General features: G+C 39.6%; 1 protein-coding gene across 1 annotated transcript in view; it reads left to right on the top strand.

Moving 5' to 3' along the window:
* The window catches only part of TMTC2 (transmembrane O-mannosyltransferase targeting cadherins 2), a 711,043-nt gene that overhangs the window by 628,057 nt on the left and 61,298 nt on the right, over positions 1-21,688 (top strand). The window contains exon 11 of the mRNA XM_053716930.1: positions 19,877-19,940. Coding sequence (XP_053572905.1) covers positions 19,877-19,940 — 64 coding nt within the window. The remainder of the gene's footprint in view (positions 1-19,876; positions 19,941-21,688) is intronic.

The raw sequence follows: 21,688 nt of genomic DNA, 5'->3' as shown, positions 1-21,688 counted from the left end.
CCCCAAAATAAAAAATTCCCTACCCTATTCTAAATTAAAAAAGTTACAAGCTCTTTTACCTTACCAGCCCTGAACAGGGCCCTTTGCGGGGCATGCCCCAAGGATTTCAGCTCTTTTGCCTGTAAAAAAAAACATACCATACCCCCCCCCCAACATTACAACCCACCACCCACATACCCCTAATCTAACCCAAACCCCCCTTAAATAAACCTAACACTAAGCCCCTGAAGATCTTCCTACCTTGTCTTCACCATACCAGGTTCACCGATCCGTCCTGGCTCCAACATCTTCATCCAACCCAAGCGGGGGTTGGCGATCCATCATCCGGTGCTAAAGAGGTCCAGAAGAGGCTCCAAAGTCTTCCTCCTATCCGGCAAGAAGAGGACATCCGGACCGGCAAACATCTTCTCCAAGCGGCATCTTCAATCTTCTTCCATCCGGTGCGGAGCGGGTCCATCTTGAAGCAGGCGACGCGGATCCATCCTCTTCTTCCGTTGTCTCCCGACGAATGACGGTTCCTTTAAGGGACATCATCCAAGATGGCGTCCCTCGAATTCCGATTGGCTGATAGGATTCTATCAGCCAATCGGAATTAAGGTAGGAATTTTCTGATTGGCTGATGGAATCAGCCAATCAGAATCAAGTTCAATCCGATTGGCTGATCCAATCAGCCAATCAGATTGAGCTCGCATTCTATTGGCTGTTCCGATCAGCCAATAGAATGCGAGCTCAATCTGATTGGCTGATTGGATCAGCCAATCGGATTGAACTTGATTCTGATTGGCTGATTCCATCAGCCAATCAGAAAATTCCTACCTTAATTCCGATTGGCTGATAGAATCCTATCAGCCAATCGGAATTCGAGGGACGCCATCTTGGATGACGTCCCTTAAAGGAACCGTCATTCGTCGGGAGACAACGGAAGAAGAGGATGGATCCGCGTCGCCTGCTTCAAGATGGACCCGCTCCGCACCGGATGGAAGAAGATTGAAGATGCCGCTTGGAGAAGATGTTTGCCGGTCCGGATGTCCTCTTCTTGCCGGATAGGAGGAAGACTTTGGAGCCTCTTCTGGACCTCTTCAGCACCGGATGATGGATCGCCAACCCCCGCTTGGGTTGGATGAAGATGTTGGAGCCAGGACGGATCGGTGAACCTGGTATGGTGAAGACAAGGTAGGAAGATCTTCAGGGGCTTAGTGTTAGGTTTATTTAAGGGGGGTTTGGGTTAGATTAGGGGTATGTGGGTGGTGGGTTGTAATGTTGGGGGGGGGGGTATTGTATTTATTCTTTTACAGGCAAAAGAGCTGAAATTCTTGGGGCATGCCCCGCAAAGGGCCCTGTTCAGGGCTGGTAAGGTAAAAGAGCTTGTAACTTTTTTAATTTAGAATAGGGTAGGGAATTTTTTATTTTGGGGGGCTTTGTTATTTTATTAGGGGGCTTAGAGTAGGTGTAATTAGTTTAAAATTGTTGTAATATTTTTCTTATGTTTGTAAATATTTTATTATTTTTTGTAACTTAGTTCTTTTTTATTTTTTGTACTTTAGCTAGTTTATTTAATTGTATTTATTTGTAGGAATTGTGTTTAATTAATTTATTGATAGTGTAGTGTTAGGTTAATTGTAGGTAATTGTAGGTAGTTTATTTAATTAATTTATTGATAGGGTAGTGTTAGGTTTAATTATATCTTAGGTTAGGATTTATTTTACAGGTAAATTTGTTATTATTTTAACTAGGTAACTATTAAATAGTTCTTAACTATTTAATAGTTATTGTACCTGGTTAAAATAATTACAAAGTTGCCTGTAAAATAAATATTAATCCTAAAATAGCTATAATGTAATTATAATTTATATTGTAGCTATATTAGGATTTATTTTACAGGTAAGTATTTAGCTTTAAATAGGAATCATTTATTTAATAAGAGTTAATTAATTTCGTTAGATGTAAATTATATTTAAGTTAGGGGGGTGTTAGTGTTAGGGTTAGACTTAGCTTTAGGGGTTAATCAATTTATTAGAATAGCGGTGAGCTCCGGTCGTCAGATTAGGGGTTAATAATTGAAGGTAGGTGTCGGCGATGTTAGGGAGGGCAGATTAGGGGTTAATACTATTTATGATAGGGTTAGTGAGGCGGGTTAGGGGTTAATAACTTTATTATAGTAGCGCTCAGGTCCGCTCGGCAGATTAGGGGTTAATAAGTGTAGGCAGGTGTCGGCGACGTTGAGGGGGGCAGATTAGGGGTTAATAAATATAATATAGGGGTCGGCGGTGTTAGGGGTAGCAGATTAGGGGTACATAGGGATAACGTAGGTGGCGGCGCTTTGCGGTCGGAAGATTAGGGGTTAATTATTTTAAGTAGCTGGCGGCGACGTTGTGGGGGGCAGGTTAGGGGTTAATAAATGTAATACAGGGGTCGGCGGGGTTAGGGGCAGCAGATTAGGGGTACATAAGTATAACGTAGGTGGCGGTCGGCAGATTAGGGGTTAAAAATTTTAATCGAGTGGCGGCGATGTGGGGGGAGCTCAGTTTAGGGGTACATAGGTAGTTTATGGGTGTTAGTGTACTTTAGGGTACAGTAGTTAAGAGCTTTATGAACCGGCGTTAGCCCAGAAAGCTCTTAACTCCTGCTATTTTCAGGCGGCTGGAGTTTTGTCGTTAGAGCTCTAACGCTCACTTCAGAAACGACTCTAAATACCAGCGTTAGAAAGATCCCATTGAAAAGATAGGATACGCAAATGGCGTAGGGGGATCTGCGGTATGGAAAAGTCGCGGCTGAAAAGTGAGCGTTAGACCCTTTAATCACTGACTCCAAATACCGGCGGTAGCCTAAAACCAGCGTTAGGAGCCTCTAACGCTGGTTTTGACGGCTACTGCCGAACTCCAAATCTAGGCCTAAATATGCTCCTTTCTGGCTTCGAACAGCAAATGGAACATTGCTTCAGCGATCTAATTTCGATACTCAAAGGGAGTGCAAGTGGAGAGGCGCCGCTGAAACCTGCTAATATGGCCCCCGCTGTACCTTCCGCAACCCAGACCCAAGCTAAGGTGGAGGCCTCCTGCCCTTGGTACTTATGGCTCACTCTATTCCTGATAATACAATAATAAGAAGAGATGAACCCAAGACCACTACTGCGGAGAACGAGGTACCACTGTTAGCACTGAACAACCAATACCCGCCTGATCCACACCTACACAGCACCCAGTACTATACGGAGCTAGCTGCTGACCTAGATCACTCTGCTACACCAGCTGCTGCGCATAAGCTCCGGCTTGATAGAGAGGACTTACCAGCGGTGGCTCCTCGGGAGGATGCGGCCGGCTTCCGGGGGGGCGACCTGAATGATCATTGTCCCTGGCTCTCTCATAATCCTCCTGAACACTGGAGTGTACATCAGCCTGCAACGATACATCTCTTCACAGCAGCCCCGGTCCGACTAGCCGACAGGAGCTTAGCTTCCGGACTTCCTGGATACAAATCACAGTGGACAGTGCTGCAGAACTCCACAGTAGCTCCTCACGACATATGACTCCTCATCTCTCCACCCAGGCCTCTTGTACCCAAGCTCCATCTCTTTCAGGGGACAGTGAGCTTCTCTCCACAGAGACTGCACACGCTGCAATTCCACTGCGGAAGTAATGTACTCTCTCAATTGAACACTCTAGGCAGATGTGGTGTGGGGTAGGGAGAGGGGCACTTGAGATACCACGGAGAGATGTCTGCTACCCTTTTTTTTTTTAGGGATATTGTCTCTCAACACACGTTTACTATACTCCTCTATACTGGAGAGATGTATTTGTAAAGTTGCCTGTTTTTCTTCCTTTATTTTAGGCTTTCCTGCTATTGTTCACACAGTTCTTTAATTTTCTAGAGTTTCCCTCTTCATATATGGTTTTAAGTATGAGTGTCACATTAGGATGCCTGTTTGGGCTAACCTATTAGAATAGCTGTATTTATCCCCTTAAGGACCAGCGACGTACCCTGTATGTCACTGGCCATTTTTTCGGACTTGATTGTTTTATAGCACGGTCTTGCCACCAGCGTTGAGACTGCTCTATTCCACAAAGCCTACTGGAGGGAGTGCATTAATAGCGTGTTCTTGTTAGACTTGTGCTATTATGTCCTGAAAAAAACCTTAACGACCAGTGACATACAGGGTACATTGTGGTCATTAAGGGGTTAAACTATGGGTTTGGTCAATGGAAATACACTCCTTAATTTATGAATGGCTACCGGCTTGACCTGTCACTCCCTACATTATTACAGGTATACTCATAGATTTGATATACCCCATTTACTTAAATCAGCTCAGACACATAGAACTTAGCAACTTACTAGAAGCTTACTAGAAGCTCATACATTAATAGACCCACCCCTTAATTAATATTTAAGAGGGAGACCTACATACTATATACCTGTCATCTAACATTACACTCAGGAGACCCAATTAATAAAGCAATCTACCTTGGTTAACAATTAACTGTAGCCCATATACACACCCTGCCCCTAGAGCTTACTCCGGTTATTACGGATGTCACACACCTTCTCTAGCTGCCTTACCTAACTGACCTTCGCTCCCCCACCTCACAAACATAGTTCCTTAGCCTAACTCTAGTACTTTACTTTGATGGTTACTTCCGCCTAGTACTGCCCACATTGAAAATTCTACTTATACATCTGACAGTCCGAACTCCATTCCTCTCGAGCTGATATCATAATGCCCTTCTGATGATTTGTCACTAAAAAGCAGATTTGTTCAACCTTTATTTATATAGCAATTCTGCATAACTAGAACACTCCACCTTCACCTAAGGCTGTTTTTATTTCTTTATTTTTCTCTCTCCTCTTGTTTCCTTAGCCCCCATTTGCAGCAATAATATTTGGAAATTAGTGGTTACCTGGTTCACTGTATACCCCATTTTTAGCAGACCTTATTTGTGATTCTAAATTGTTACAACAATTAGCAAAACTCTTCCACCAGAAATATACCTCCCTGCTGAGACCAAATACTCTCTTTTTACACTAAAAATCCCTCCCTCAAACTAAAGCAGCTCTTGACTGCTGATTGTCCCTACCCTTGACCTAACATACTAAAAAATTAGGTTCCTGAAACAATTAACACTCATTATCACTGACTCATTAATATTGTATAGCACGCTAACCTCTTTTTTTTTCTTATACTTCAATAACAGACCATTGTCACTCCTCATATATCAAATTCATACACATTTCTTGATTTTGATAAATAATTCATACTCATAGGTGACTTTTCTCTAGCCCTTTACCCTTGTAACTCACCGACAAGGATCACTGCAACATAGCTTACTTCATTTTTATGGTCGCCTTACGCAGACTTCCTTTATTTATATATTTAATTTTTTTTCCTTGGGTGGCATACCGCAAATTTACTTGGCATGTGAAGTGATTCTTAAATGTTTTTTACTCTGTACATCTTGAAAAAGTCAGCTGGTATTTATGCTATATTCTGAACTCACATTTTTAAGTTTTAATACTCAATGTTGTACATGTTACTTAACCTCAATAAAAATAAAGTTAAAAAAAAAAAAAATGCTCTATTTGAATCATGAAAGTTTATTTTTGACTAAACTGTCCCTTTAACCCTAATTCTGTTTGACAGAGCACTGGTTTCCAATCACAGGTGTGCACATAAGTGTTATTGCATACTAGTGTACTATGGGGTGCCAGTCACATAAAAAAAAATAATCAGTGGTTAAATGTTAAAAAGCAATGATTAAGGACTGGGTACATGTGTCACTCATATACACTTGTGGGCTCTTTCATAAATGTCCCATGTTTATTAACTATTTTTACCTTGTAGCATCCTGAGAGCTCCCAACCCCATTAGAACTACTCTTCAATACCCCCAAAGTAACTCTTATCAATTAGTCCCCATACAAACCCCCACACACACTGTGACCCTACAAGGAGTCCTCACCAATAAAGGACATTTACATTACCAATACTTACCAAACTTAATCAACTTTAACCCCTTAGTGACCAGAGCACTTTTCCATTTGTTAACCGTTTGGGACCAAGGCTATTTTTACATTTCTGCTGTGTTTGTGTTTAGCTGTAATTTTCCTCTTACTCATTTACTGTACCCACACATATTATATACCGTTTTTCTCGCCATTAAATGGACTTTCTAAAGGTACCATTATTTTCATCATATCTTATAATTTACTATTAAAAAAATTATAAAATATGAGGAAAAAATGGAAAAAAAACAATTTTTTCAAACTTTGACCCCCAAAATCTGTTGCACATCTACAACCACCAAAAAACACCCATGCTAAATAGTTTCTAAATTTTGTCCTGAGTTTAGAAATACCCAATGTTTACATGTTCTTTGCTTTTTTTGCAAGTTATAGGGCACTAAATAAAAGTAGCACTTTGCTATTTCCAAACCACTTTTTTTCAAAATTAGCGCTAGTTACATTGGAACACTGATATCTGTCAGGAATCCCTGAATATCCTTTAACATGTATATATATATTTTTAGAAGACATCCCAAAGTATTGATCTAGGCCCATTGTGGTATATTTCATGCCACCATTTCACCGCCAAATGCGATCAAATAAAAAAAATTGTTCACTTTTTCACAAATTTTTTCACAAACTTTAGGTTTCTCACTGAAATTATTTACAAACAGCTTGTGCAATTATTGCACAAATGGTTTTAAATGCTTCTCTGGGATCCCCTTTGTTCAGAAATAGCAGACATATATGGCTTTTACGTTGCTTTTTGGTAATTAGAAGGCCGCTAAATGCCACTGCGCACCACACGTGTATTATGCGCAGCAGTGAAGGGGTTAATTAGGGAGCATGTAGGGAGTTTGTAGGGTTAATTTTAGCTTTAGTGTAGTGTAGTAAACAACCCCAAGTATTGATCTAGGCCCATTTTGGTATATTTCATGCTACCATTTCACCGCCAAATGCGATCAAATTAAAAAAAACTTTAAATATTTCACAATTTTAGGTTTCTCACTGAAATTATTTACAAACAGCTTGTGCAATTATGGCACAAATTGTTGTAAATGCTTCTCTGGGATCCCCTTTGTTCAGAAATAGCAGACATATATGGCTTTGGCGTTGCTTTTTGGTAGTTAGAAGGTCGCTAAATGTCGCTGCGCATCACACGTATATTATGTCTAGCAGTGAAGGAGTTAATTAGGTAGCTTGTAGGGAGCTTGCAGGGTTAATTTTAGCTTTAGTGTAGAGATCAGCCTCCCACCTGACACATCCCACCCCCTGATCCCTCCCAAACAGCTCCCTTCCTTCCCCCACCCCACAATTGTCCCTGCCATCTTAAGTACTGGCATAAAGTCTGCCAGTACTAAAATAAAAGTTTTTTGGGGGGGTTTAGTTTTTTTTTTTTTTTTTTTTTTTTTAAATTCTTCTTCTGCTGTGTAGGACCCCCCTTAGCCCCCAACCTCCCTGATCCCCCCCCCCCCAAACAGCTATTTAACCCCCCCCCTCTGCCTTTATTGTGCACCATATTGGGTACTGGCAGCTGTCTGTCTCTCCCAGATGCCTTCATTTTAAAATCCCACCCTCCCCAGTCCTCTCTCCCACCCTCCAGATCTACAGCATATTGAAGCTGTTTTCATAGATCTCACGCACACGCACCCGCACAAGATCCCTCCCCCCTCCTCCACCAATGACTGCCCACCCGCCTCCCTGGATGAGCTCCCACCCACCAACAATAACGGCCATCGATAGCCGATGTAGAGAGGGCCACAGAGTGGCTCTCTCTGCATCGGATGGCTAAAAACAGTTATTGCAGGATGCCTCAATAATGAGGCATCACTGCAATAACATGAAAGCAGATGGAAGCGATCAGGATCGCTTCCACTGCTTTCAAAGACCAACGACGTATGGGGTACGTCCTTGGTCATTAACTGCATTTTTTTGCAGGACGTACCCCATACGTCGTTGGTCGTTACGGGGTTAAAGGGACAGTCTAGTCAAAATTAAACTTTCATGATTCAGATAGGGCATGTAATTTTTTTTTTTTTTCAATTTCACTTTTATTGAGGCTTAATACGTTAAGTAATACAAAAACAAGGCAAGACAAACAAAAAAGATAAAAGAAAAACATTAAATCATGGACATGGCAATAACATTCTTATTACAGATCACTTCTATCTATTACATCATAAAAGAAAATAACTTAACGTACCACTTTACATAAGTACTAACTCATATTGCCATGTAGCATTATTTACATTTACTAAATGAATCAAAATCATAGCAGCAGCAATCTTGATACTGAAAAAAAAATGACTTTACATACCATATTATGTAAGTAGTAACTCATGTTGCCATGTTGCATTGATTATGTTTGTTGACACATATAACTTATATTAAGCCTCCCCTTTTTTTTCCTTTTTCCTCCCTGATTGTCCTCCGCCTCCCCCTCAGCCCTTTGCCCAAAAAAAAAAGAAAAAGAAAGAGAAAAAGAAAAGAAAAAAAAAAAAGGAGGGGGGGGAGAAATTAACTTGGATCATATATTTAGTCCATACCCTTCCGACTCCAACCCCCACCCCCATCTCCTACCACAAATTGAGCAAGACCAATTCTGAGTTCCTAAATGGAAAAATTATCATTTCAATTTCATTGGTTGGATAGCCTTTGATAAAGGCTGACCATTTCAAAAATAATTTTTTTATGTCTCCTTCATTATCAATATTGGTATCCCTTTGCTCGATCATGCATTGTTTCTTCAAACAATTTTTTACCTCGGGAATTGAGGGAGTCCTTGAGCTCTTCCAATGTTTAAGAATCAGATATCTGGCAGCTAATATTGTGAGAATGATTAATTTTTCCTGAGGTTGTTGCCGTACTTCCAATTGGACACAAAAAATAATCTGAGTCAGAGTAAATACCAGAGGAGCAGCCAACCAGATTTTTATTAAGCCAAAATTCGACTTTGTGCCAAAATTGGCGTATCTTTGGACATTTCCATAGCATATGGACCAGATCTGCTGCAACAAGGGAGCATTTTGGGCAGGCCCTAAATTCTGAATTATGTATTTTGTAACCTAGGGCTGGGGTAAAGTATGTTCTATGTAATATTTTAAGGTGTGCTTCCCTCCATGTGGCAGAGAGAGTGGCCCGAGAAACTCGGTCTATTGACCTCTGTACACTATTTGATTCTACCATTTCTGAGGGAATTGACCTGGACCATGTCGTTGCTATGTGTTCCAATACAGAAATTCCTTTATTGGCATTAAGAAGTATATAGCAAGGGGTTATCGACATGCGTCCGACTTTTATCAAAGTCAGCCAATTCTCCAATTTTCCCAGATTCCATGACCAATCCGTGTTCCTGGTAATCTTTAATCCATAATGTCTGAGTTGCAAGTATGCAAAGAATTCTTTGTGTGATAATTTAAATTCATTTTTCAATTGTTCAAATGTTTTTACAACATTTGAATCATTTTCAAAGATTTGCTTAACTTTTACCAGTCCTTGTTGGGACCATCTATCAAATATGGCCATTTCCACGCCAGGCTGGAATCTTGGGTTTCCTTTTATTGGTAAGTATTGGGACACGCTGCAGTCCAATCTTAGGGTATTCCCTATTTTCCACCAGGCTTTAATCGGATTCAAAATACTCTTAAGCTTTTTGATTTCTGGGGGTAACAGTTTAGGTGCACAATGCACCAGACCAGTGAGAAGGTATGGGTGACAGATATTTGCTCCTAGCAAGATATTTGTAACATAGTCTTTGAGAAATATCCAGTCTGTCACTGTTCTTGCTAGAAAAGCCATGTTGTATTGCCTAATATCTGGCAAGGCTAGACCCCCATATTCCTTTGCCGCGGTTAATTTTATTAAAGAGATTCTTGCCTTTTTCCCCTGCCAAAGGAATTTCCCAACTGCCCTATTAAGCAACCTGATGTCTTTTCCATATAATATTAGTGGGGTGTTTTGTAATATGTACAAGAGTTTCGGGAGAAGAATCATTTTATATAGGGCTATTCTCCCAGATAATGAGATAGGTAAACTTTGCCAAGATTTCAGCTTCTCACAAATCAATGTTAATATAGGTGTTATATTAACTTTGTATAACTCAGTGAAATTTACTGGTATGGTGATACCCAGATATTTAAATGATTCTGAGACCTCTTTAAATGGGCTATCTTTGATTGAATCCCTGTTTTTATTTAACCAAAATAATTCCGATTTGGAAGTGTTTACCATATACCCAGAGAAGGAGCCAAATTGTTGAATGATACTAAGCAATTTAGGTATATTAGACTTCGTATTTGAAATGTAAAGAAAGATATCATCCGCGTATAACGCAGCCTTCATTGTATGTTCACCCAATTTAATGCCCTCAATATTCTGTCGGATCTTTATAGCTAGAGACTCTATTGCAATATCAAAAAGGAGGGGGGACAGGGGACACCCCTGCCGTGTTCCCCTTTCAATAGCGATATCTGAAGATAATGAATTGTTAACTATTAGTCTGGTAGATGGACTTGTATACAAGTTGTGTATAAAGTTAGCAAAATTATCCCTGAATCCAAATTTGGCTAGTGAGGTAAACAGATGGCTGAAATAGACAGAGTCAAATGCCTTGGCCGCATCGATGGCGACTATTGCAAGGTCCTTTTTGCGCTCTGCCCCTCTCTCTCTGGTTTGTAAAAATTCTGTTAGCAGAAGAACCTCCCTGATTTTGGAGGCTGAGTTACGGCCATGGATGAACCCTGCTTGATCCTTGTGGATGATATGTGAAAGGCCGCCTTGAAGCCTACGCGCCAAAATTGAGGCAAGGATCTTATAGTCCGAGTTCAAGAGGGCTATCGGTCGATAAGATTCCTTATGACTAGGATCCTTGCTTCCCTTCGCGAGCAGAGTTGTAAAGGAGGCTGAAAAATCAGTTGGTATGGTATTGCCCTCAATAAAAAATTCATTGAATGTTTTACATAAATAGGGAGCTATGTCTGAGGTCAGAATCTTATACACCTCATTAGGAAGACCATCTGGGCCTGCTGCTTTATTCATTGGTGATTCGAAAATTAATTTACTAACCTCCTCATTGGAGATTGGACTATTAAGAATAGAGTTAATTTCTGCTGTGATTGAGGGGCAGTTTACCTGACCCCAGAATTGCTCGGACTGGATTTTATCTGCGGTTTTTGCAGAGTACAGGTCTCTGTAATATTCTGTGAAAACCTCTAAGATATCTTCTGTGTTTACCAATAGATTCCCTTTATGAAGGATTTTTTCAATCAAAGGAGGCTTATTGTCACCTTTGGCTAACTTAGCTAGTAATTTGCCCGATTTATTGCCAAACCGGTAAAGCTTGGCTTGAAACCTCAGTTCTTTCTGTGTTTCCGCTAATAGTGCCATAGAATCTCTTTCACTCTTGGCTTTTATATATTTAGCCCAGTGGAAAGGTGTATTGTGCAGCAGGTAACGATTATAAGCATTAGTCACAAAACTTGTGACCTCTTTCTCTCTCTTTTTCAATTTTTTTGATATCATAGCGGCGTAAGCCGTTATTTCACCTCTGAGGACTGCTTTAGCAGCTCCCCAGAATATTTCCGGGTGATCAGCAAATTCGGAATTAAAATGAAGGTATTCCCTAAATTTCTTGATCAAATGACTCTTAAATTTAGAGTCATTCACCAAGTAATATGGGAATCTAAATCTTGTAGAGGAGTTTATAAACCGATTTAGCTGTAATTCTAAAGAAATGGGAGAGTGATCTGACAAGGTAACAGGAGTTATTCCTGCAATAGTATTCATTGTACATAATCTGTCATCAATTAAAAAACAAGTCTATTCGAGATAGAGTTTTATGGGCCTTAGAAAGGCAGGTGTATTCTCTGACATCAGGATTTTGAATCCTCCAGATGTCCTTAACAGCTAAATTCTGGGTTAAAGTTTTGAATATTTTTGCTTCAAGATTGTCTCTTTTTTGTTTCGCTTGTTTATTAGTCTGTCGGAGCCTATCTAGAGGGGATGTTGATGTTGAAATCACCACCCAATATCACATAATCTTCTGAGTAAGTTAATATTTTGGATTGCAGCGTGTCCCAAAACTCATAATCCAGTATGTTAGGTGCATAGATATTACATAAAGTAAACAGTTGATCTTGAATTTTAATTTTCATCATCACAAACCTCCCCTCAGGGTCCCTTTCAGAATGGATTAACTCATGTTCTAGTCTTTTTCCAATCAAAATGGCTACCCCTCTTTTTCTTCCAAAACTGGGAGAGGCAACAACCTCTTTAACCCAAGAGCCTTTCATTTTTTTTATTTCAACTATGTCTAAATGCGTTTCTTGCAGGAATGCAAGGTCTGCCTGCATTTTTCTCAGGTGGGAGACAATTGCTTTCCTTTTAATGGGGGTCGAGATACCACCTATGTTCCATGATATAAATTTAACTTTATCTAATCTTTTAGTCATCTATTAACAAAGATAGGGTGATTGTGGCAGAAGACAGGAATGAGGGTAAGGAGAACAAAAAAAAAAAAGGGGGGGGGGAGGGAGAAGGGGAAGGCCCCCCCGCCCCTTCCCCCCAAAAAGGAGAGGGGGAGGGAGGGGGCAGAAAGAAGAGAAAGTTCTAGATATTTATTTAGAATTCTACAATATCTCAATTCAATATTCAGCAAGGAAATTTCCCCTTTTAAGTTCTTAATTCGGTAATGGTCCTCTTCTGAGGACTGTTTTAATTTGAAAAAACCCATGTCAATTCTGTTGAAGGGCTATTAACCTAATTATTGTCTGTTTATTGCTATCTATCTACTTACTATTTAAGTTGTAGATTCTATTTCAGAAAAGAAATTTTCAGCTTCACGAGCATTTTCGAATAGATATACCTTGTCCCTGACCATTATTCTAAGTTTGTGTGGATATAATAGTGTCGCTTTGTATCCTCTTTGTATCATTTTTGTGCATATTGGTGCCAGTTCTTTCCTCTTTGAGGCTGTCTCGGCTGAGAAATCTTGAAACAATAGAATTTTGGCACCATCTAAACTAATTGGTTGTTTCTTTTTAATTTGTTGAAGTATATTAGTTTTGTCAAGATAGTTCAGAAAGCGCACAATTACTGGTCTGGGCCTATTTATTTTGTTGTCAATTGGAGGTGGACCTATTCTATGAGCCCTTTCTATTATTATGTGTGATGGAGGCATTTCTAAGAGTTGTACTAGGGTCTGAGTGACAAACAAGGAGAGATCTTCATATTTTTTGCCCTCAGGTATTCCTATAATCCTTATATTGTTCCTGCGTGATCTATTTTCAAGGTCCTCGATTTTTTAAATTAGTTTTTGGATTTTGGAGTTAGTTTCTTCTAAGTTGGAGCTATGTGAGGTGGTGAGATCCTCTAAATCAGAAACCCTCTGTTCTGCCTCCTGTAATCTACTTGAGAATTGCCTAATTTCCTGGGAAAGTTGTACTATATCCTGTTTTATCTCAGATCTCAGAGTTTCAAATTTGGGAGTTAGTGCTTCTGATATGTTAGAAACCAAATTTTGAATATTTAAGGTCTCTGTAGCAGGATTGATAATAGGTATGGTGATATCTGCTACATTTTCTGAGACTCCTTTAGTTTTTTTTATCCTGCCTGCCATGCTTGGAGAAGTAGTTCTGGGGGTGGTATTAAGAAATCTTTCCATAAGACAAGAAAGAACTGTCTGAGGGGAGTGAGTGGCTGTGTAAATGTGAACTTGTGGATTATGGACCCTAAGTCAGAATGTGAGACGTGAGTGTGTTGGTGTGACTAGGCGTGATGTGCGGAGTGGGTTATTATGGAGTGTTAAGGTGAAGGAGGAAGGGAGAGAAGGGGGGGAGGAGTGGGGATCTGTGTGTGTAAGGAAAAGAAGAAGGAAAAGAGGGGAAAAAAAAGGGGGGGGGAGGGGAGAAGTGATTTAAGGAGGGTGACCTCTAATTTATTAACCTGTAATACAAGGTGCAAAAAGGTGAGATGTATAAATGCCAACAGTGATTGTGTACACACAAGTTAAAAAAACAAAGACTAAAACAGTGATCCACAAGGGGTGTGAATTATTTAAGTGTTTTACTATGAACTTATTCTGCCAAGCAATGACAAGGTTAGATTAAGACAATCTGATTCTGCTTCCCCTGTTCTAACTAATAGAGGTGAGAACCGCTTAACGGTTTCCACTTATCTATTGCAACCAGGCAAAATATTCCTAGTTTAATTTGTAGTTAGTGGGGCAGTTTTATGGCCTAACTTCCTAATACCCTAGAGGAGGATTTTATTTGAAAAAGGGACTAGGTGTTTTATTTTAGCAAGTTTAATGTCTTACATTTACATGTAAACATTTATATGGTGAAGCAGGAGAATTAAATAACCGCATGTGAGAGTTGTTTCTATCCCCTTAGTTACAATACTTATTTTTAAAGTAGAGTATAATTTAATATGTAGGGTATATTGATGCCTCAAGCACCTGTGACCAGTATTGATCACAGTAATATTAATGTGAGAGAGAAAAAAAAATAGGAGGTGTGTCTCTTTTAAATTATGTATAATACTCAGCCTTAGAATTTGCTTTAGGCTTATAACCTGAACCTACAAGATAGTCCACAGAAAAAGGGCCCAAAGAGGTACTCAATTACCTGCTACAGCAGAGCGAAGTATTTTTACAGTCAGTAAATAAGTTTGTTGAATATACTCTGTGGAATAGCTCCTCCACAGAGAATTAAACACTTCAATGTTTGAAAAATACAAAGCAAAAACAAATTACCTTAAGATTAGTACCTTAAATTATAATGCACAGGGTTAATTAGAAGGACGGAAAATTAATTGATGGCACATAAAACAGCAAGCAACACCAAGGTGTGGGTTCCCTTTATCCTGCTATCTCTCCATCACCTCCTTTCCCCCCACTAAAAAAAAATAAATATATAATTTCTGCTAAAAAAAAAAAAAGGAATTCCTAGCTTTAGGCTTAATCTTAGACCTAACCTATAGGGGCTAAGTATCCAAAAGGAAAAGTTAATTTTTTTAGTGCCCCTACAGGAAATTAAACACATCAATATTTTATATAGAAACAAAAAACAGTTAGTATAGCAATAAGTTGAAACAGAAAAGTATCTTAGGTTGCTATATGCAAGATTACCAGGTGGGAGAAAAAAGATGATTAGATACACATAGTAAACGACGACAACAAACAAATTTCGGATTCTCTAAGTCCTGTTTTGCCAGGGATTTAAGAAAAATTAAACTATATGTGTTTAAGTTCATTTAAGCCATAAATTTACAGCAAAAGTTCCTTGGAGAGAGAAGCAGTTAAATGTTAGTTTGCTAAAGAAGGTAGTAAAAAATATCCTTCTAATATCTCAGCTCTTCCCTTTTTTTCTCTCCTGTTTTCTTAGCCCAGGGTTTTATCAGGGAGCTTAGAGAGAGTTCATCCCCAGAATAACATTCTTCATATACGTTTTTTAAGGGGGAGGTAGAGAGAGTCAGTATATTTCAAAAAAGATTATTATTAACTGCTAAAGTTGAAACATGCAGCAAAGGCTTAATGTTGTATTTTCTAGAGTTCACTGAGGGAGTGCATAAACAGGTCACTTTGAGTATTGTATACTTTACCAACTCCTAGCCAGGAGTGTAGAATGACTGAGCGGCTTTCTCAAAACAAAAATCGGGCTTCCCCTACACGCAGCACCAGTGGGAGGGGAAGCACCGGGTATACAAGAAGGAAGTTGGCGGAGTCCTGAGTCACGTCACCCGGTAGAGAAGAGCCCAATTCAGGCGTCAGAGGATCGCAGCTGTTTGCATCAAATTGGGTGGCACAGCAATGAGACGTGGCCCGGGTCCCTCACGCAGCATCGGTGGGAGGGGAAGCCCACGCCAATAGGGATCAGCGCCCAAGATATCACTGCGCCTCTTCTTTTCCCTGCCGCTCAGGACACTATGATTCAGGATATGTACCGGCTGTCATCCAGGACTGTACCGTCCGGCTAGTCTGAAGTCTTCGCCCCATGTCAGGTATAGATGCAGTGGTTAGTGGGGTTAAAGGTAAGACTGGAACTGGGATAACAACAGTCAGTTGAAATGGTCGTTATTTTAGACTGTCCCAGTTTTTGGTTAAGAGTTCAAGTAGGGTTCTGCCCTTAGAACTAGTAAGTCCGGTAGCAAACGCTAGTGCCTGAGAAGGAGAGTTCAGCAAAGTGCAGACACTGGTTAGCCGGGAATTAACCTCTCTACACTCCTTTGATACTTGGTATAATAAGTATGTTGAATAGTTATATAACCTTAGTATCTGAGCGAAGGATTCTGCAAGGGTTTTTATAAGTCCTTATGGGGACTGCTAAATGCAGTTTAGTGCTTTGGAATGGCACTAATGCAGGTGCCGATAGCAATGTTTTTTTTGGCTACACAAGCCGCCCTAGGTCTGAGGGTTGAGGCGCAGATTTCCCGCCAGCAGGCTTGAAGGAAGGTAAATCAGAGCAGGTGTCTTGCATGACCATACACCTGAGCTCCTCCTCCGGACTGCAAGTCAAGAGCATGCCAGGGCATGTAATTTTAAACAACTTTCCAATTTACTTCTATTATCTAATTTGCTCAATTCTTTAGATATCCTTTGTTGAAGAAATAGCAATGCACATGTGTGAGCCAATCACACGAGGCCTCTATGTGCAACAACCAATCAGCAGCTACTGAGCATATCTAGATATGCTTTTCAGCAAGTAATATCAAGAGAATGAAGCAAATTAGACAATAGAAGTAAATTAGAAAGTTGTTTAAAATGACATGCTCTTTCTAAATCATGAAATACAAAATGTGGGTTTCATGTCCCTTTAAGCACTTTCCCAGCAGTCTGCATGTAAGGCAGGTAGAGAAAGAAGAAGGCAGCCTTCTGTAGCAGCAGCTAAAAGCACTCATGCATAAAAATCCAGTATTGTGCTACCAATTGGGTAGCCTGGCAAATTTTTTTTAGGCCAGACAGTTTCCCCACAAAACCCTACACCAGAAGATTGTTCCTACAAGTTCAATTTATAATAATAATATGCCCAAAAAGGTGTGATGGTGAGTTACACGGTCCCCATTAATTGTAACTTATTCACTGTGCGGGTTGCTAGGGGCCAATGTTTGCGTTCCAAACAATCAGGGCACAGGCAGAACCATTTATCCTGATTAGGGATGATACTACAAGTAACTACAAATCACTGACATTTTAACCTTGGTGTGCATCACTTTGTACAGCTTTAAATCTCCCGCCCCAGAACAGAAAGGGAAGAGCAAATTTGCCTAGTATGTTTCATGTGACAATGACTCGCTCCCCCCCATGAACACAATAAGTGGTTTTGACTGACCTTTCAGTCCCGCTATGCAGTAGCCTCCCCTGTCCATCGGCTCCAGGGATGAGCTGCAGGGAGCTGACACAGGAGGCTTTGGGGCACTGGAGCTGACCGGCTTGGAAGAACAGCAGTCACGTTTTTGATACTGCACTGCACTCAAGCTAACATTCTTAGCACTTGTACTGGAAAGCACGTAGCACAGGAAGTGGAGCGCATGCACGGTGCATATTTTTTTCTCAGACAGCTGACAAAACATCACTTGCATTCACTAGTCTGAGGTGTTCGCTCTTCTCATAGTCTGGGAGTCTGGGGAACCCAGGTCAGGACCGGCTGTGCCGTAGGCGGCAGTGCACCCTAGATGGCTGCCTAGCTTGCCTAGCGGGAGCACCGGCCCTGATCATGCAGCTGCAGCACTCATGTCGCAAGGCTTATTCTCTGAGCTATATACGCTAGGTTTTAATAGTCAAGTTGTCAGGATTTTTCTTTCCTGCTTTTGTGTCCTGTGTTGTGTGTATTAGACAGCTATGTGTTTATACCGTTTGTACTTTAAGATTAATTAAGTTGTACATGGATAGAAATCATGTGCAAAATATAGGTCACAACTTATGCAGACTCACCAGATTTGTTCCTTTGGGAGCTCTTCGGTCTGCCCTGTTCAGCATCTGAGCTGCGGATGACCCTCGGCGTCTTACCAATTGGAATGAGTTTGTCTGTGCCAAATATTATAGTCTTGGCTGTTAGGAATGATGTACCTCCCTTGGAAGTGTTGAATCAGTTATTCAGTATGGCAGCATGCAAACCGTTGTAGATGTAACACCTCTCACTGGACTATCTTCCCAGTCATCTCATCAATGTAGGAATAAACATGGTGCAGCTTTTGTTACTGATGGACAGGCAGCAAAAATATTAAAAGTTAAAATTCTATTTTATTAAACTTCATCATGTGCTCCAATTCCGATATCCTCAAAATCTGGCCTGTTTGGGAGGTCTGAGGACAGGTTTGAAAACCAATGAACTAGATGGACTTCTGTCTTCTTTCCACCTAATCTACTTTGTTACTATGTATCTCTTTTCCTTTAATCAATTTGCAACTTGGACAGTTTAAGTAAGAGATTATGTTGAGGATCAGTTATTGGGCCTACCTCTGAATGTTGTCACTGCAGGTGTGACACAAATACAGCAAATCATACTTATAAGAGAGGTTACTAATCTTCATATTTACCTTGGTATTCTTAAAGATTTGCGTGAAGCATTCACCATACTTGAGCTTGGAGTTTTGATGCCTTTTGAACCAGATTTATCTCTAAAGATACTTTCATGGTTACTTCTGCACTAACCACTTTTGCTTCATTCTGAACCACCAACTAATATTCTTGCTCACACACAGCTACTATTAACGTATGTAGCATTAAACACTTTAGCTTTTTCCTGTTTTTGTTTGCTTTTTTCTTTTTGTTTTAAGATATCAATAAACATGTAAAGCTCAGCTTTTCTAATCCTATTATTGATATATTTTTTGGCTCAATAGTTAATAAAAAAAAAAATAGAGAGTACAATTTGATGGGTCCAGAAATGTTATGTGTTCTATACAACCTGTCATCAATATTCTATTATTTCCTTATTGGTAAACTTAATTACACCTTTAACAGATATTCAGGAAGCCAACTTTTGCAGCATATTTTCTACATCATTTTGTCATATTGCAAACATTTTTAACGTTACTAGTGACCCAATGCCAAAAATTCACAAAACTGATTAAAAAAAACAGCTGGAAATCTATAGAATGTGCTGCCTTGTAAAAAAATAATGTATTAGTCTTTATTTGTAAAATCTGAGCACCAATTTTCATATAACTGTGTGTAATAGATACTACTATAATGAAGAATATGCAGATACTGATAAAAATACAATATAAAACCTATTAAAAACTTACTTAGGAGCTCCCAGTTTAGCACTGTTGATGAGGTAGTATGGGACACCCACTGAAAGGGGCTGGGTAAACAAAAAGAGCAGACACTCTCCACTCCCCCTTCCCTGCATATGAAAAGACAAATAACATAAACAGGAGTCTGTAAACACGTGTATACATCTGGCACTGTGGGGCTTGGTTTGGAGTCTGAAAATCAGCACAATATTCTGAAAAAAATAAGCAACACTATACATTTTTATAAAAACACTACCAGATGGGCTATATAAATGGATCAGCTACAAAATATTTATGCAAAGGAAAATCTAGTGTACAATTGTATTACTTGCCTTTTCAGAAAAAAGTGCAAAGTCATTTATATACTTTCTTGACTCAAACTTAGAGATTTTTCTTTGCTTTATATGGAGCAACAGGGGATTTTGATATATTTAATCAGAAATTAAATTTGTTGTACAAAAAGATTTGATTTGGTGTCCTAGAAAGGAAATTGATGATTATCTCAGATTGTGTCAGCTGTGAACCATTATCCTTTATTAGCTAAGCATGGGGACCCTAGCTCTTATTTTAGTCAATACTCATGGTGCCCTTGTCATCCTGATAAAAACACCATTGACACAAAATTTGTTTTGCTTTTCTCCTAGGCAAGCCAGTCTGAATGAAGAAGCTGAAACATATTACAAAAAGGCAGCAGCACTAAGACCAAATGTAAGTTTGTGTATCTATTCTTTCTATTCACAATGTAAATCTGTTTAAGTGTAAGCAGCTGAGAACATCAGACATCTTATGTGACGCACTTGGTGATGAAAGGTACTACTTTTATTTAGACACCACTATGTTGGGAACATAGTATAGACCTCAAATTCCATAAGTCAGAACTAAAGGGAGGGGCAAGATGAAGCATATATTTCCATGCAACTTTATAATTGCTCACTACTATACTGCTTGTAAACATGCATGAAAACAAAACTGGTTCCCATCTTAGGTACCATTTCAACATATATTTACTCATAATATAGGTAGCAAACCATCGTAATTATCTTACCAAGAAATGGGAACATGAAAAAACAGAGATTATTCTATACTAAATAATTCAAATATTATTAAAGCAACACTAAAGTCAAAATTAAACTTTGATGACAATTCACTTCCATTATCTAAATGTGCACAATAATTTTACATGCACACTTTCTGAAGCTACGACTCCTACTGAGCATGTGCAAGAGTTCACTATATATATATATATATATATATATATATATATATATACAGGGAGTGCAGAATTATTAGGCAAGTTGTATTTTTGAGGATTAATTTTATTATTGAACAACAACCATGTTCTCAATGAACCCAAAAAACTCATTAATATCAAAGCTGAATATTTTTGGAAGTAGTTTTTAGTTTGTTTTTAGTTTTAGCTATTTTAGGGGGATATCTGTGTGTGCAGGTGACTATTACTGTGCATAATTATTAGGCAACTTAACAAAAAACAAATATATACCCATTTCAATTATTTATTTTTACCAGTGAAACCAATATAACATCTCAACATTCACAAATATACATTTCTGACATTCAAAAACAAAACAAAAACAAATCAGTGACCAATATAGCCACCTTTCTTTGCAAGGACACTCAAAAGCCTGCCATCCATGGATTCTGTCAGTCTTTTGATCTGTTCACCATCAACATTGTGTGCAGCAGCAACCACAGCCTACCAGACACTGTTCAGAGAGGTGTACTGTTTTTCCTCCTTGTAAATCTCACATTTGATGATGGACCACAGGTTCTCAATGGGGTTCAGATCAGGTGAACAAGGAGGCCATGTCATTAGATTTTCTTATTTTATACTCTTTCTTGCCAGCCACGCTGTGGAGTACTTGGACGCGTGTGATGGAGCATTGTCCTGCATGAAAATCATGTTTTTCTTGAAGGATGCAGACTTCTTCCTGTACCACTGCTTGAAGAAGGTGTCTTCCAGAAACTGGCAGTAGGACTGGGAGTTGAGCTTGACTCCATCCTCAACCCGAAAAGGCCCCACAAGCTCATCTTTGATGATACCAGCCCAAACCAGTACTCCACCTCCACCTTGCTGGCGTCTGAGTCGGACTGGAGCTCTCTGCCCTTTACCAATCCAGTCACGGGCCCATCCATCTGGCCCATCAAGACTCACTCTCATTTTATCAGTCCATAAAACCTTAGAAAAATCAGTCTTGAGATATTTCTTGGCCCAGTCTTGACGTTTCAGCTTGTGTGTCTTGTTCAGTGGTGGTCGTCTTTCAGCCTTTCTTACCTTGGCCATGTCTCTGAGTATTGCACACCTTGTGCTTTTGGGCACTCCAGTGATGTTGCAGCTCTGAAATATGGCCAAACTGGTGGCAAGTGGCATCTTGGCAGCTGCACGCTTGACTTTTCTCAGTTCATGGGCAGTTATTTTGCGCCTTGGTTTTTCCACA

This window comes from Bombina bombina, chromosome 6 (genome assembly GCF_027579735.1).
Source record: "Bombina bombina isolate aBomBom1 chromosome 6, aBomBom1.pri, whole genome shotgun sequence".
Lineage (NCBI taxonomy): Eukaryota > Metazoa > Chordata > Amphibia > Anura > Bombinatoridae > Bombina > Bombina bombina.
The sequence above is the reverse complement of the archived record's forward strand: the minus strand, read 5'-3'. Positions and strand labels throughout refer to the sequence as shown.